Here is a 17,890-nt window from a genome sequence, read left to right as displayed (position 1 = left end):
ATTCTGTTTTTGAATTTCCTTTTGGTTAATTTCCACTTTATTAGCAGTTTCCTTCATTGTTTCCATCATTTCTTTCATTGTTTTCATCATGTGTATTCTAAATTCCCTTTCTGTCATTCCTAACATTTCTGTATAGGTGGAATCCTCTGCAGTAGCTACCTCATGGTCCCTTGGTGGGGTTGTTCTGGACTGGTTCTTCATGTTGCCTGGAGTTTTCTGTTGATTCTTCCTCATGAGTGATTTCTTTTATCTGTTTCCTTGCCCTAATTTTCCTTTCACTTCCTCTTGCTCTTTAAGTTCTCGTGCCTGTGGACTAAGGGTTACAGGACCAGAAGGGTTAGAAGGTTGAAGAGCAAAAAAGGGATGAAAGAAAGGAGGACCGAGTGATAAGAAAAAAAAAAAAAGAAAAATAGAGAAAGGAGAGGGGGTGGGTAAAAGGAATATTGACAAAAAGAAGAGAGGCACAGAAAGAGGGAGACAGAGCAATATAGGTGTACAGTAGGGTACTTTGATGCAACCTTTAAAAAAACCCACCTTCTGGGGGTGCCCAGTTGGGTGGTTCCCTTGAGGTCAGCAGCTCTTTGCTGACTTGATCAGACACAGTACCCCACCTCCACCAAGTAGAGACGAAAGACAAAAATGCTATAAATCAAACCAAAACCAGCAAACAGAAAACTTTACGGGATAAAATTGGCTGGAAAAACCAAATAATAGCGGTAGAAACACTAACAAAAATGAAGTTCTAATTATTGAAATAGGCAGCAATGGGAAATTATAATTAAACCAGAAAAATTGAGAAAGAAAAAGGATCTGTATGGAAAAGGTTGAACTTAAAAAGCAAAACGACAATCAACAACATCAAAATAAATAAAAAAACACAACCAAACCCCCCCAAAAAATAAATAAACAAAAACAAAGCAGTATGTATATGTTATTGAATATTGTCTCGGCAACACGTGGTCTTCTGGGGTATGAGATGTTAATTACAGTTCTGATACGATTGGAGGCTGCTAGTTTCTCAAACCCCAGCAGGTAGACACCCTAAATCTCTCTTCAGCCCACTTAAAAGGCACTTTGAACTTGTTCACTTACTGAGCAGAAGCTTTCCCAGGGGAAGTGCTTGTCACTGGAATCACTGCTGAAGTGGCTATCCACTTACCCTGTGTGCCAAAACTGGTCTCCCTCTGCCCCCGAGGGTTAGGGCTGCAAGGCGGCTCAGACCCCGCCCTTAGGCTACTTGGTCACTGGCTTACCAGCTCCCACCCAATTCCAGCTCTGCGACCCTGAGGGCGGAGCTTGCTGGGGCAGATCGCTCACAATGGCTGCCTGTGACCCAGAGCCAAACACTATTAGCTCCATCTGGCTCAGCAGCTCAGACTGGGGCCCTAGACAACGGCCAAAGTTCTCCACACTCCCGCTCAGGCTCTCCTCAAGGCAGTTCAGCTGAGTGCCAAGTCCAAAGACACCAAAACAGTTCACAGGTAAGGCCTTTCTGGTTTGCAGTCTCACTGCTACTGAACTTACAGTTGCGGGCAGGTTTAGACGGATTGAACACATGCGACCTCTTGCCAGTTTTCCCACTGTTTTAGTACTCCTCTTGGGGTCCAGAAGTCTCTCGCTGACTCCCTGTATCCTCTCAGGGGTGATGATAGGCAGATCCCACCAGCCAGAGGTGCCTGGAGTCCTATCTCCCCAGACTCACAGTGCCCAGATGCAAGGAAGCTGTTACTCGGCTGCCATCTTGCTCCGCCTCTTCACTGTCTTATTATTATATGCAAATATTCCAAAATCTGAAAAATATCAGAGATCTGAAATACATCTGGTCCCAAACATATAATATATAATTTACTCAATGTGTCTTTAATATCTAATATATGCAAATGCCATGTAAATAGTTGTTATGATGTTTTTAAAAGACGTATTATTTTTAATTTTTGTATTGCTTTTTAACTTTCACTAAAAAAGTTTAGTAATCAAACTAATCTTTGATTCACATCTTTAGAATCAACCAATCTCAAATAGAATTTTCTGTTTGAGATTGGTTGATTCTAAAGATATGAAACCCATGTATACAGAAGGGTGATAGTACAGGGATAATGATGCTTGAGAGAGTAGGAGTTAAAAAAACAAAGCTTTCACATACATGTTATCTGGGAAGATTTTTGAACGTAGTGCAGATGGCCTTGTTAGTATCATTTTGGCAAGAGGAACTTAATGTAGGAAAAATTTGAGTGGATGGTACGAAATCCTATCTGCTAGTTTTTTATTTTTTATTTTTTATTTTCCTTTTTTTTTATTGTTGGGGATTCATTGAGGGTACAATAAGCCAGGTTACACTGATTGCAATTGTTAGGCAAAGTCCCTCTTGCAATCATGTCTTGCCCCCATAAAGTGTGACACACACCAACCCAGGTCTTGTGATTCTCATTTATGAAAAATGAAGGATGTTGGGAATTTCTGTAGTTAGCCATCCTCTCCCCTGCTCTTTCATCCATCCATGAATTCTTCAATAAAACTCTTTCCTAGCCACTCTCTTCCTCTTGATTCTCTCATCTGTCTACCCATTCATCTGTCCATTCATCAACCCATTGAGTTGTCATAGTTGAAATTTGAAAATGCAGTTATTTCTGTGAAATAATGATTTTGGTCATGAGCCCCTGCATTCTTACAAGGCATTAAATGAAACTGTTAACATTGCTCAAGTGTTAAGACTGGGTCACTCAGCTAAGTTTTCATCAGGTTTTTGACCACACACACACACACAAATAAACCTATAAGATGTGACACATCATACCATTAATATATGGCCCAAACTAAATCCAAGTTTTATGTATTTCTGTTTTTACATCAGTTGTAATGCTCTTCCAAGTCACTGCATTTTGATTTCCTCACGCTCCCGTTATAAATATAAAATGTCAGAGTCACTGGATAATTGCTATTTGGTCAGCCACGGTGTTCTTCCCCACTGTGCTCTTGTTACTTCCTTAACAAGATACATCCTGTTTAGCAAGTAATTGTGATTACCATATCAGAAATATATCTCTTATTATCAACTCCTATTAGTACTCTGGTTAATCAAGGACTCTGACACATGATGAACATTGACACAACATTATTTCTCCCTCTTTGATAATACAACTGAAAGCTCCACTTGCCATTCAGAAAATGGCTTTTATATCTGTTTTAAAATCAATATCTTTAATACATTTATGAGTTGATAGGCACTTGGATATAACTATAAGCCAATATGAAAGAAAATCACAAGTATATTCTAGTTGGGGGGAGAGGGAAAAGGGACGATGGAGGGTGATTGGCAAGTTTTCACCTAATGTGCACCATGTTGGGTACATAGCACACTCCCTGGGTAAAGGGTTCAACTACTACCTGAACTTTACCTTGGAAGAAAAAGCAATGTAACCTAAACATTTGTACCCTCATATCCATCTGAAAAAAAAATTTTTTTTTTTAATCTATATCTTTAAAATCCAATTCTTTTGTTTAGCTGCTAATCCTGGGTGACTTTTTCTAATCTTACACTTCTTAGTTATATCACGTGTTACTTGATTGTTTACACACACCAAACATACAATTCCCTCCTTCCTTACCAAATGGATAGCTATCTATATCCATATTCATTTCCATATCTTTCTGAAGACACACAAAAAGTTTTCACCTAAGAATTTTTTTCTAATTTATAATCGAACTTTCAATTCAATGCCTGATTTAGTGTATTATAGGGGATAATGCTCTAAGACAAAATAGTTATTATGTTTTCCCCAAACCTGTCCTTTGGTGAGAAACTTTGTGATCTTTCCAGCCTATCCACTCACCTAATACATCCATAGGTTTAATCATCCATTGATTCGCAACGTTTGATGTGCATTGATTCATAAAAGGAGGGATGACTGAGAAGCTCGTTTAGTTACCAATCCTTTACCTACTGTTTCCTTCACCCATGCATTGTCCAATAAAATCATTCACCCATCCATGTTCTTCATCTTATTTCTCTTATGAGCCAGTTAATTCATCTATCCATCTGTCCATCCATCCTCTCTTTGATCTATTCACTTAATTATCTTTTCAGTAATTGGTCCACTATTACTCTCCATCCATAAAAGCCCATGCAAGCTTTTATTTTCTGACCCAATGCACATTGACCTCCCTTCTTCCGCTTCTAAGCTTAGAATTATTTAGTAAGAAGAAAGAAAACTTCCAGATCTACTATCATTACTTATTGAACTGGTGAGTAAGTACCAGCTATACAATATTAGGTAACTTGCCCAACATGTGTAATGGGTTAAAATCGGATTGTGCTCAGATCATTTAACTCAAGAAGTTACATTCTTATCTTTTTATTACAATGTTGTACATTAAATTCTTACCCAGAATATGGTGAGAGATATATTTTCTTAGAAAATAGTCCAAACTTGGGCAGAACTCATGGCTCTATTTCCTAAATTTAATGCCCACAACAATCTACACTATATAAATTTTTATTTGAATATCATAGTTTCTGGAACATATCATGCCTTTAATAGCATTATCTATTGTCACATTTTAATTACTACAAAATGTTAGTATGTTTAGTATGGGAATGTTACTGAAAACATTCCACAAATAACAAAATTGAGTCTTGGAGAGGGTTAAGTAAATTTCTCTGTATATTTCTTCCAAACCACTTCTGTTTCTTATCAGACTCTCATCACAGATCCCATAATCTGAACTATTACTCTTTAAATCTTTGGTTGGCTTAGAGAAATATACTGACTTCCAATGCTGTAAGATTTAACATTTTAACCAGGCTGTTACCAGCATACATATATTGTACCTAGTAAAGGGGTATCTTGTCTTATTTTTCCTGCGGTTGCTGGTTAGATATTGAGTGTCCATCCCAGTACACAAAGGAAAACATAAATTCTAAAAGTAAAAAAAGTTGAGACTCTTCAGAGTGTTTTTGAAACTGTTTTTATATTATAGAATAGGAATATTTAAGTGATTTTATTTTCTGGCATCATTACAAAATTAATCCATCTAACTCCCCTTTCTCTGAAACCTGTCAACAAAGATGGTTTGGCTTTGTGTCATGAGAAATTGTGCCCATGTAGATAACTTAAATATTCTAGACTCTGAAAATGCTATTTATTGTTACTAACTTGACTCAAAAAAAAAAAAAAAAAAAGAGAGAGAGAGACTTGAGAACTTTATTAGAATCTACCTAAAGAGCAATGGATTTGCCTTAGGGCTGACACATTATGTTTCCAAACTTGGAAAGTTGTGGTCCAGACAGAAGACGGTAGCAAATTTGCCAAGGTCATGAATGTTGGCTCGGAAAGTCTCTTGGGAAAGAGTCTGTCAGCCTCTTCTTGTCAATATCCTTCCTTTACATTCTTATTAGCCAAGTTATTGGGTATACTGCCTTTCTTTTCCTTTTCTTTCTTTCTTTTTCTTTTTTTTTTTTTTTTTGAGACAGAGTCTCACTGTGTTGCCCTCGGTAGAGTGCTGTAGTGTCATAGCTCACAGCAACCTCAAACTCTTGGGTTCAAGCGATTCTCTTGTTTCAGCCTCCCCAGTAGCTGGGACTACAGGTGCATGCCACAATGCTTGGCTATTTTTAAAGACAGGGTCTCGCTCTAGCTCAGGCTGGTCTCCAGCCCGTGAGCTCAGGCAATCCACCCACTTTGGCCTCCCAGAGTGCTGGGATTACAGGCATGAGCCACCATGCGTGGCCTTATACTGCCTTTCTATTTTCCACGTCAATTCTATTTCAAAATTTGCAGGATGAATTGGTTTACAGATGTGCCTGTACCATGTGATTTTATTTGCATGCCATGTAAATTTATATATTAAATACCTATTGCCATTTATTGGCAAACTAGGCAGACTTTTCTTTTTTTCTTTCTTTCTTTTTATTTTTTCTTGAGACAGAGTTTCACTATGTCACCCTAGAGTGCTGTGGCATCACAGCTCACAGCAACCTCAAACTCTTGGGCTTAAGCAATTCTTTTTCCTCAGCCTTCCAAGTAGCTGGGACTACAGTTGCCTGCCACAACACCAGACTATTTATTTTTTGTTGCAGTTGTCATGGTTGTTTAGCTGGCCCAGGTCAGATTCTCACCTACCAGCCTTGGTGTATGTGGCTATAACCACTGTGCTACAGGTGCCAAGCCTAGGTAGACTTTTCTATTGTGTCTACTCCTCATCTTGGGAATCAGGAGGTTTCGACACTGACTGCTTGTGCTCTTCTGATGGTCTCTACACTGTTATGTGAAAATGTGTATGATATGAAATCTGACTCAATAGGATACATCTGCTTCTGTCACCTGAAATGTTCAGGCTTGCAAAATCATTGAGTAGGTGTAGGGCATTAAGATCAATCCTATATTAGCCGGGCGTTGTGGTGGGCACCTGTAGTCCCAGCTACTTGGGAGGCTGAGGCAAGAGAATTGCTTAAGCCCAGGAGTTGGAGGTTGCTGTGAGCTGTGTGAGGCCACGGCACTCTACCGAGGGCCATAAAGTGAGACTCTGTCTCTACAAAAAAAAAAAAAAAAAAGATCAATCCTATGCAGACAAAAAAAGAGAGAGAAAATAGACTTTAGTGAGCATTTAATATGTGCCAAGAATCATGCTTGTTGTTGGGTGTAGTGGTAAATAAGGTATGTAGATGACCTGCCCTCGTGGAACTCACCCATTTAAAAGAGTAGAGCAAGCAACACATTCCCTTTTCTGACTGGATTTTCAGGTGTCCACAGCCCCAAACAGCAAGTTATTTGGACTTGTTTCTAATTTTCTATTTCTCTGGACACCTGTCCCCATGGCCAGGTCATCCTTTTCAATAGTCTCACTCTTAGAATACCAGGAACACATGTCTGAGTTACCAAATGTTATACATTTGCCTGCTGTAAAATATTAGAACTAATTAATTCATTTATTTGTTGTATTAAGCAGCATTGATTTCCAGTGTAGGGTGTTGTGTTCTTTTTATTTAATCAGGAAATGTATCTCCTTTAGCTATTTACCTCTTAAAACAAATTTAAGGGTAACTTGATTTGGTTGAGAATTATGTTGAGAGCTGTTATTATTTCACTGAGCTATAATTTTTTAAGAGTGTGTGATCATAAAGGTCATTACATATTCCCAATCTGATCTTAACTAAGGTCTTTGGGTATTTTTAATGCCAATCACCTAGTTTACATTTTATGATGTAATTTATTTTTACAACTTGTTTAAGAATGGCGTGACTGAATGAAAAATAATTATATTTGGATTATTTAGATTTACTGTAGCAGTATAATATTTTAATGTAAAAACATTTTATAAATTGTATGGTCATCATCTACCATCATAATATGATGCTTTATTTAACTCTAAAGTATCAATAACATGTAGTTGTCTAGTTTTTTGCTTTACTTTGTTTTATTTTATTTCCCTCAATGATAAGACCTCACTCTTTCTTGAATGGGATGTTTCACATTTGGTCAATATCCTTTGTAAGATGTTCTATAGTACCCAAGAATACTGAACTAGAAGTTAAAAGGAGCAGTTCAAGGCTAAATCCTGGTCCTTGTGGAGGGCTGCTCAGAACCATTCAGAGAACCCTTCTGCCTCTCTTGGGTTTCCCTTACCTGCCTTTTCACTCTCCTAGCAGCCTAACCATGTGCCTGCTCTAGACTGAAGTCCTGCATTGCTATCATCCAAAAACTAATACTGTGATCAAGTCTCCTGTCCCTTCTTGATGCTGATGGCTGTAATTTATGGATGATAGTCCATTCCCCATGAGTTTGATAGGCCATTGCACCCACAGGCACTATGCCAGGTACTGAGAAGATAGTGCTGAGGTGTCATGTGCCGGAATGCTGCTCCAAAGGTGAGCAGGTTCGTGGGGACCAGCAAGTGACAGAGATTTGTCCTGCAGCGATCCCCGTTAACCCTTTGTGTTCTAAAAGATGGCGATTTTCTCCCCCAGAACTTCTGAAGAGGAGGATAGGAAATTGGAGAGACTCTCCCATGCTGTTCTTCTGGCTGGATAAAGTGCAATTTCAAAATAAGTTCTGATGCCAGAACTGTCTGATTTTCAGATGAGGAAGCGATTCCACCTGTAGTTTACACAGTTCCAATTCCCGTCTCGTTTTAGAGGACAGGGTAGGCAGCATGACCCAGTCTTAACTTCTCTGGTAACTAAGTCATAATCTGGTAATAAATCACATAACTTATTTGCATTAAGCTCTGCTCTCCTAGGATTACTCCAGCATCCTGGGGATCCAGTGTGATAGGATGGGAAGTAGTTCGTATTTTTTTCTGATAATCAGTATTCGCGACCATGAGAGGGATGTGAGTGATATGGATTTGAGTTCTTACTGTGATTCTGAGAGCAGTGGTGTCTGAGAATAAGGTAACTGGCATCAGGACCCATCTATTATTCACCCATTACTCTCTATCTAGCTGTCATCTGCCCATCTTTTCTTCCATCAGCCTCTCTAAGTCTCAGTTCCTATGTTGTTATTTTTTTTTAATTTTTAATTTTATTTATTTTTTTGTCGTTGCAGTTTTGGCCGGGGCCAGGTTCAAACCTGCCACCCTCGGTATATGAGACCGGTGCCCTACTCCCTGAGCCACAGGCGCTGCCCCCTCAGTTCCTATGTTGGATGCAAAATTTGAATACAAACTTAAGGAAACTCAATGACTTTGCATTTATTGTAGATAAGATTTAGGTCCCTGGGTTTAGCTTTTCTAAATTCTTTTGCCTCCTTATTTAAATCATTGCTTTGAAAATCAAATGAAGAATGTTTTATTTTCCCTTTTTTACATTCACTTTATTCTGCAAATATTTATGGAGCCTCCAACAATATTGCCGCCAGACGCTTTCCCGGGCATAGGAAATACAAAGAGTGAAATGCAAATGATTCTTCCCATGACTCATATAGTAAAAACTTGTCCTTTAATTCCGAGTTGTTGTGGAAATATACAGAAGACCATGAGAATGTAATGATGCTAATACAATTCAGCTCAATTATGTAGCAATTCCTGAAATTGAAAACTTACTGTGAAGGAGTGGGATCGTTCATTGCACACCTGATGTTCTGTGCCTCTCCAGCTCAGCTGCAGGGAGTGGCCAGAGGGGGTGGGGATTCATCTGGTGGTAAAGGTGGCAGATCCTAGGTGCTGAGCTGGATTTAAGAATCAGAATAGAGGCAGCTTTGTGAATTAATGTCTGAGTTTACTTTCTGTCCTTCCCTTCCCTCCCCATCCATAATGTTTTCTTGTAAGCACACACCAGTCTCTGAGATGTTCCTACAACAAAATTGTTATGGCATTAGGCTCATGTTGAAATCCTTCTATGCCTTGACAGTCCCCTGTCATCTCAATAGTCAAATCCAAACTCTGTATCTTGGTTTGACACCTCTGCATAATCAGGCCACTGTCTCATTTTTATTCTTATTTCTTGCTACCTCTCTTTATCTGTTCAGATTAAATAATATTTTTTTTTTTCTACAATGCTGTGCTTTCTTTTGTTTCCAGATCTTGACCCATACAATTACCTGTGCCTGCAACAAGGTTTCTTCCTCTTTTAGGTCTGAAGTTTTCATCATCCTTCTCTGGGAAGTCCTTTTCTATCTTTCCACATCCTACTGTTGGAGATAAGTGAAATTTCTGTATGTTCTTATCCCTCCCTGCTCTTCTCCTAGCAGTGTTCCTAGATCATGCACTAGAATCTACAAATGGACTCCAAAACTTGTGCTATGAATATTATCCCCTGTGGGTTGTGAATTCTCTGGAAAAGTTCCGTGAAAAATCTCTGAATCTTATAATTTCATTGGGAAAATGGTCTCAAGTTTGTTGTGAGAACACCATTTTATGTATAAATATACATTTAAAAGTCTACCAGATAATAAGCAGTCAAAAATCATCATAATAACAGTAGTAAAGATACTTTCTCTGAATTTTCTGTTTATATATGTTTATTCCCCCCAAAAAAATTATGGCTCTTTGAGAGCAGAGACCAAGTCTGTGTCATTTATTAATCTACCTCCACCCCAAGACAGTGAAGAGGACAGGATTTATTAAATGAATGGATGAGGGGTTTTTGTACAACCACCAGCCCAGGGAGTCCTACCTCCCCAGACCGTATGCCTGTGGTCCTTAGTCCTGCCCTGATTAGCAGGAGCATCCCCTGAAGGAGAAAGTACTCACACCTTTAGAGGATGCACATTAGGTAACCCTTCAGGGCATCTGGGATGTCTGACTCCATCATCTCAGAGTGTCCTTGGGAGGGATATGTGGACAGGGGAAGCAGTGTTGCATTGCAGTGAGCAGGGCTTCACACACTTATGTGAAGACAAAAAGCGGAAGCTTAGAATCATCCATCCCAAATGCTTCTGAGAGTCAGATATGGAATCTCAGGTGCCTCTGCTATCTGCAAATGTCCATTTTCATACACCCACAGTCTTTTCTTTGTAAGATCAAGTTGGTTGTCTGAACAAGTCATGTGTAAGGATGCGTGTGTGTGTGAGAGAGAGAAAGACAGAGAGATAATAATAATAGGACAAAATGAATGAATATAGATAGATACACAATATTTCATTCTGAGATTATCATTACCCCAGGATCTGGGTTTTACTGAAATAAGCTAAAAATGAAATTTCCAGGCCAGGTGCAGTGGCTCATGCCTGTAATCCTAGCACTATGGAAGTCCGAGGTAGATGGATTGCCTAAGCTCAAGAGTTAGACTGAGCAAGAGTGAGACCCCATCTCTAAAAATATCTGGGCATTGTGGGGATGCCTGTAGTCCCAGCTGCTCGGGGGGCTGAGGGAAGAGGATTGCTTGAGCCCAAGAGTTTGATATTGCCATGACCTATGATCCCACAGCACTCTACTGAGGGTGACAAAGTGAGACTCTGTCTCGAAATAAGTGAATAAATAAATAAAATAAAAATGAAATTTCCAGAAGAAAGAGAAATCATACAGTGTTTGCTAAGATTTTTTTTTCAAAGTATTATAATGTGTAAACTTATCTTTCAGTGATGTGTTGGGAACTTGCTTTCACTTTGGTTGCAACTTGGCTTCTCACAATGTTTTCAGATAGTTGCACGTGCTGTATGATTGAAAATTATATGAAGTCAAAATGGTTTTATTTATTAAATACTTAATATAGCCACTTCTCTGTTTCAAACAGATGGAGAGTCTCAGATTGTAAAATCAGTTCAGAAGGGTAGAAGTTTCATCCCCATATTCTAGACAGATAAACTGAAATTCAAATAAATGTGTTAATTTCTCCCATTTGTGTGGAGAGATTGAATCTTAGCTTTGTGTTTATTATTTCAAAACCTATACTTTTTCTTTCTTCTCCCTTAGGTAATTTTAAATACAAGGGATCATCCAAACCTAAAGTTATAATACAATTTATTAATTAGAGGATATTAGAAAATGGAAGGAAATATGACACAAATAAGTTTTAACATAAATAATTATAGCACTAATTTGAATGGTTTATTTTTTAATTAGCAGAATGTTGTGGAAAAACAAAAGAAAGTGATACATACCAATACCTTCTGTTTCCCAAGAACTCCTTGTATGTGAATGGAAATTTCCATGAATGATATATTATTCAAATTTTCTTTTTTTAATAAAAATGCTAATGGAAATATTAAAATGCACATAAATTAAAATGATCATAAATTAGGATTAATATCACATTAATGAATTATAATCCCACATTCATTAAGATAAAGTGGCATTTCAATGTTTGTTCTTGTTAATAAATTGAATACAATAAATGAAAGGGATACATTTTGAGATTCAATAAATATTTGGTCTAATCTTATACTTTAACTTTTTAAAATATTCACAAGTAAAGTAGGAGATCTAGATGCATTTGGATTCTTGGTTGCTATTTTATGTCTTTTTTATAATCCTTTCTTTTCACTTATTGAAGCGCTAAATACAATTTAAATTGGCGAAGAAACCAATAGAGTCTGTTCTGAATAAAAGGGATCCCATGAGAACACAATGTCTTTTGAATTTCTAGGAGTTTCTTTCGACAAGCATTTTTTTTTTTTAAGGAACAAATATTTGAGATCTCATGGTGTGATAACTGGAACCATTTTGATAGTTAAGTAACTGAGTTAAACTGAAAATATGTGCATTTAAGGAATACTTTGTGATGAACTTTTCTTTTAAAAATACGAACATTTCTCTCTCTATATATATATATATATTTTTTCTTTTATTTTAGCTTTTTTTTTTTTTCTCTTTTTGCAGTTTTTGGCGAGGGCTAGGTTTGAACCCACCACTTCTGCTATATGGGGCCTGCGCCCTACTCCTTTGAGCCACAGACGCTGCCCTATTTTAATTTTTTTTTAACAGAGATCAACACAGTATAAAGGAGGATTATGTATAAGAACATTCCTGTCTCCTTCTTAAGAACAAACAGTGAGAATTTCAAAACTAGGGATTCTATTCTCCCAAGCACTTACCAACATGTTTCAGGGAGAGTATTTGCCTAACATATAAGTTCAGTTAATATTTGTTCAATAAATGCTTGCTGCCACGGACTGCCATGTGCTAGATGGATTTAGATCGTTTTATGAAGGGTTCCTTTTCTAGAAAAAGTGCTCCCATATTCTGGCCTCAATGCTCTTCTCTATAAAATAGGAATGATTTTCCTGGACCAGAAAAATCATAAGAATTAACGGAAAAAAAGTCCTATAAAACATAAAATCTTAATATAAATCAGGTTATTCGCATTATTTTTGTTTGTATAAATATAGTAGGTGGATATGAATTGAACTCTGCGTCTAACATACTTCATTCTATCAAATGTGAACCATGGGGATTTTATTATATGCTGTATTGAACCTCAAATTTCTCATGGTTCATATGAAATATTGTTAACTCATTTATTTTTTTATAAAAATTATGGAAACAGTAATACGAAAAGTGATTTACATAGTCCTTGGCACACAGGTAATGATCTATAAAGGGTAGGTAATTCTAACAACTTTAAATAAATATATCAATAAGTTGAAAAGAATACATACATTTTTATATACTCTTGAGCATTTTATCTTATAAGAGCTTGTACTAACCAGGTCATAGTACTTTTAAAAAACTGTTCTAATTTGCTTAGACGAATTTCCTTATATTTATATTTGATTGATATCCACACCACTGTATACACCCTTTCTACGGCTATTCATAGCAGAAATCGATGATGTCATGTGAAAAGAACCAACTTGATATTCAAATAGGAGGTAGTTAAAAAATAATTTTGCAGATTGGTCCATCACTAACTAATGCCAATTTTCATTTTAGCTACACACAGACCTGGATCCTGGGAGCAAAAAAATTAAGTATATCCTATCAGGCGATGGAGCTGGGACAATCTTTCAAATAAATGATGTAACTGGAGATATCCATGCTATAAAAAGACTTGACCGAGAGGAAAAGGCTGAGTACACCCTCACAGCTCAGGCAGTGGACTGGGAGACAAGCAAACCCCTCGAGCCTCCTTCTGAATTTATTATTAAAGTTCAAGACATCAACGACAACGCACCGGAGTTTCTTAATGGACCCTATCATGCTACTGTGCCAGAAATGTCCATTTTGGGTATGTATGCTTCCAATTTCACAGAACTATTAAGAGTCATCTTTAAAATAGCTCCTGGCACCAAGGATGTTGTGTTGCTGAATAAAAGACCTTTATTACCGTCTTATCACTCATTTGCATTTCCAAATCACCCTTTTTGGCCTAAGTTCCACAGCTCAATAGCTTTAGTCCTTTAGTAATAGGAACTGACGGAGAAGCAATTTTATGAGAATATCTCTCCTTACACAACAATATTTCAATAGGCTGAATTTGTATTCCTCTCATAGACTTATAGTTTGAGTATTGTTACTGAGGAGGATTTATCAAGATTTGTTCCAACATGCCAAGCTAATCCTACTGATATTTGCTTGATGTTTAATTATTTGTTTGTATATATTCACATGCAGATGCAGCACATAGAGAAATGGAAAACCCTCTAGGTCTGCAGTCAGCCAGATACTGGATTGAGCTGGGGGGCTCTCTCTTGTCATTACCAAAGAGAGTTCTGGTTTTGTGTCTATCTTAATTAAACATTTTTTTAGGAGACATTAATATTACCATTGACCCAAACCCACTTTTTCTGAGCCATTGAAGCATCAGTTATACTTTACAGTATATATGTACATATATAATACATAAAACAGTAAAAATATGTGTATTTATGTATATGGTATATATAATAGTATAAATATATATTTATGTATACTATATATTTCAAAACATGATTTTAATACTTTCCTCCCTTTTTGAATCTGCTTATCTATCCCCAAAACTTGGCCTTGATAAAGGAAACTTCTGACCCCAGACATTATATAATAAAAGAGAGATTTAGGAACTCTTATCTAACAAAAATAATAGGCAGGATCAAAATTCAAAGGATAAGATTATAGAAGTCACTTTTTTATGTAATGTACATCCTGTTTTGTTTCAAACTGCATTGAAGACGATCTATAAGGCAGTGATGTCAGATAAATTAGAAGTTGATGAACACGATGAGACACACACACACACAAACACACACACACACACACACACACACACAAGAAGAGATAAAAATTAAGGCCAGAATCTGGGAAATATATGAACATTTAGTATTTCAGGCTCCAAAATTTGACCTTGAATGATATGTCAGATTAAAACTTGAAGAAGACCTCTGTTCCCAAGTCTTTACACCAAAATCAACTACTCAAGAAAATTACAAATACACAGATATAAACACCAGAAAGAAATAAATGGCTTAGTAATATCCCCAACATCATTACTGTAGATTCAAATAAAGACAAAGTATTGATTATGGTTTTCAAGGCTAAATTTGGTGACTATTATCAGGAACAGTAGAGAATACCCTTACCTCCTCAATGTGGTCTTGGCATCTTTTTTTTTTTGTTTTGGCTTTTTAATTTATTTTAGGAATCAGTAAGGGGTGTGTGTGTTGATAACATTCCTCATGGAAACTACTTGAAATTTAAATTTCAAATAAAGAAAAATTCTTGGTAGAACAAGTGCCTTAATTTGTAAGTAACTTATTCTCATGCATTTCTGAGCTTGAGAATATCAAGTATCTTGGTTCTTTTCCTCAACTTGATCTGCTCCTTTTCTGTTTGAATGACTTTCTTTTATTTTGTCACTTAACTCTTTAAGATTATTTTGCTCCTCGTAATCCTTTTGCGTAATCCTTTTGCCTTCCTCTCATTGCCTTTTCCTATTTTTCCTTCTCTTTCTTATACTTCTCCTCTTTAGTCTTCCTCCTTCTCTTTCTTCTCTCCCCACCCTGCCCCCTTCCCTCTTTCTTTACTCCAATTGTCTTTCTCGGTCAGCCCAGGACCGAACCCATCTGTTCCATATGGCCTCAAAATTATCTGCGCTGCCTCATCTGCAGCTTACACTGGGAACCCACATTACTGTCGCTCCATGAACATTTTCACCTGGATAGCCAAATGGTGTGCTCAAATCCCACATTCAAAGTCAAGTCATCACTTTTTCTGATGAAATAATTTTTTCTGTGTCCTGACTTCTATGGCATTATCAGTGATTCCAATACACTCTGAAATCTCATGTACAAAAATGTAACAGACACTGTTGAATCTTTTCTCCTTCATCAAGCCTCAGCAGTATCTTGCCTATTTAATCCTTAATTATTCTATCAGTGGTTCTCAACCTTCCTAATGCCATGATGCATTTCCATTGTTATAAAGGGGTCATGACCCACAGGTTGAGAACCGCTTATTCTTGTCACTCTGACTATGCTTTTGTTTTTGATGGGTTTTGTTTTCTTGCTTTCTTCCCTGAGCTAGAGTGCAGCAGTGTCATCATAGCTCACAGCAACCTCAAACTCCATAGCTCCAGTGATCCTCTTGCCTCAGTCTCTGGAGTAGCTGGGACTACAGGCCTGAGCCACCATGCCTGCTTAAGTTTTTTACTTTTTTTACAGAGATGAGAACTCACTTTTGCTCAGACTGGTCTTCAACTATTGACCTCAAGCAATCTGCCCACCCAGCTTCCCAAAGTACTAGAGTACATACATGAGCCACCTAGCCCAGCCCAAGCCAGGCTTACCTAATACATTATCTCATTCAGTGTTATGATCACCTTCCTAGATCAGACTTTAATGCCTCCCACAGGATTATAGATTTTCACAGTAGTGTTCTGGGTAGTATATTTGATTCTGACCTCATTACTTCTTAGCTAATCTATGAATTTATGCTGGAAAAATATCTCCCTTACAAAATTCCACAAGTGTTCATTTCCCATAGAATAATTCCCTAACCAGGAGACTTTGTATAGCCTGGCTTCATTTGATCTTCCTTCTTGCCTACCTAAAATATGACTAGTTAGCAGCAACTCAAAAGTGATTTTAGCTCTTCATGTCTAACCCGTGTATTTCTTCTGCCAGGACTTTCCTTTGTCCATCTCTACTATAAGGGATTTTATTTTTACTTATTTATTTTTTTCCTGCTTATCATAACTAAATTGTTGATAGCTGGCTGAGATGACACTTCTTCTGGGAAAACTATGACTTTCTGGCATAAAATTATCTCTTTACCTTCACCTCCACCACATAAAAAGAAACACAAAAGACCAAAAACACCTCCATCTTTGCACTTCTTTTGGATTCTGACACACAAACAGGAACTGAGAAACACTATCTTTTTATTATTATTATTATTTGGTCAACTAATTTAGGTCAGAGAACTTGTCTAATCCATTTCTTCATCCAAATTAGAGTAAAGATGACTTAAACTATTTCTGTCTGCCACACACACAGCACATTTTATCTTAACTGCTAATAAACAGTGAACAGGAAAGCTGTTATTTTTGCCTCATTATTATGATTTCTACATCTTCATGCCAAGTCTGTGTCTATTGATTGTAAGTGTGTCAGAGAGTCCCATTTCTGTATATGTAAGTCATGTGCCTAATAGATATGATGAGAAAGAAAACTCTAGAAACTCCTGCAAAAGTCAAGCCCATTTTCAACTACAAAAAGAATTTTAAAGATAATTATTAGCTACATAATAAAATGTCTCTGCATGCCTGTCATTATACATGTAATTTTTTTCTGGCTAAGTGAGTAGACACTTAAATAATCCACACTAATATATACACAGATCTCTGTCTCTCTTCTATCTGTCTATTAAATCTTTAGTCTGGGACATATCTCCTAAAAATCCCAGGGAATGTGTTAAAGTTCAAGTGTGAGTTTGAATCTGGGTTTCGTCCTTTATTATATGGTTCAATTTGAATTTCAAGGTGGTTGAATTATTTCCTATTTTCTTTAGCTACAATGCAATGAAAATAATTTTCATTCTGCTTTCGTTGTATGAGAGTTGCATAATAAAATACAAGGTAAAGGAATGCCACAAAAAAAGTGTTTCATAATTGGTTGTTGTGGTTTTTTAAAAATTATTTTTATAATCTAGCACTTTGGACCTGTCCTATGTGTCATTTTTGTGCATCGGGTATCTGGTTTCTGTTTGGCTGCAGCCTCTCTGGTTAAAGGAAGCAGAGGCAGCTGCACTATTTTATTGTCAAATGTGAATTATTCTCTTCAATTCTCATGTAGGTGAATTTCAGGTTGAAGGTTGGCTACCATCTCCTTTTCCTCCCCATTTCTACTGTTCTCTCTCAGCCTGTCTCTTCCCTCCCCTCCTTCCTTCTTTCATTTTTCTTCCTTTGCTACTGTGGGAATGCCAGCATGTGCACCTGTGTGCCCTCAGGAATGCCAGCAGAGGTTGGAGGATCTCATTGTGCAGAAAGTGAAAAATAAAACTCTAATTCAGAAATTTACCAATATTAAATTGAAATGAA

The 17,890-nt window shown here is 37.1% G+C and overlaps 1 protein-coding gene across 2 annotated transcripts in view; it reads left to right on the top strand.

Moving 5' to 3' along the window:
• The window catches only part of CDH8 (cadherin 8), a 435,918-nt gene that overhangs the window by 147,680 nt on the left and 270,348 nt on the right, over nucleotides 1-17,890 (top strand). For both annotated transcript variants that reach the window (XM_053603265.1, XM_053603259.1), the window contains exon 3: nucleotides 13,309-13,603. In XM_053603265.1, the coding sequence (XP_053459240.1) occupies nucleotides 13,309-13,603 (295 nt within the window). The remainder of the gene's footprint in view (nucleotides 1-13,308; nucleotides 13,604-17,890) is intronic.

Source organism: Nycticebus coucang, chromosome 2, assembly GCF_027406575.1.
Source record: "Nycticebus coucang isolate mNycCou1 chromosome 2, mNycCou1.pri, whole genome shotgun sequence".
Lineage (NCBI taxonomy): Eukaryota > Metazoa > Chordata > Mammalia > Primates > Lorisidae > Nycticebus > Nycticebus coucang.
This window is presented reverse-complemented; position numbering and strand designations above follow the sequence as displayed.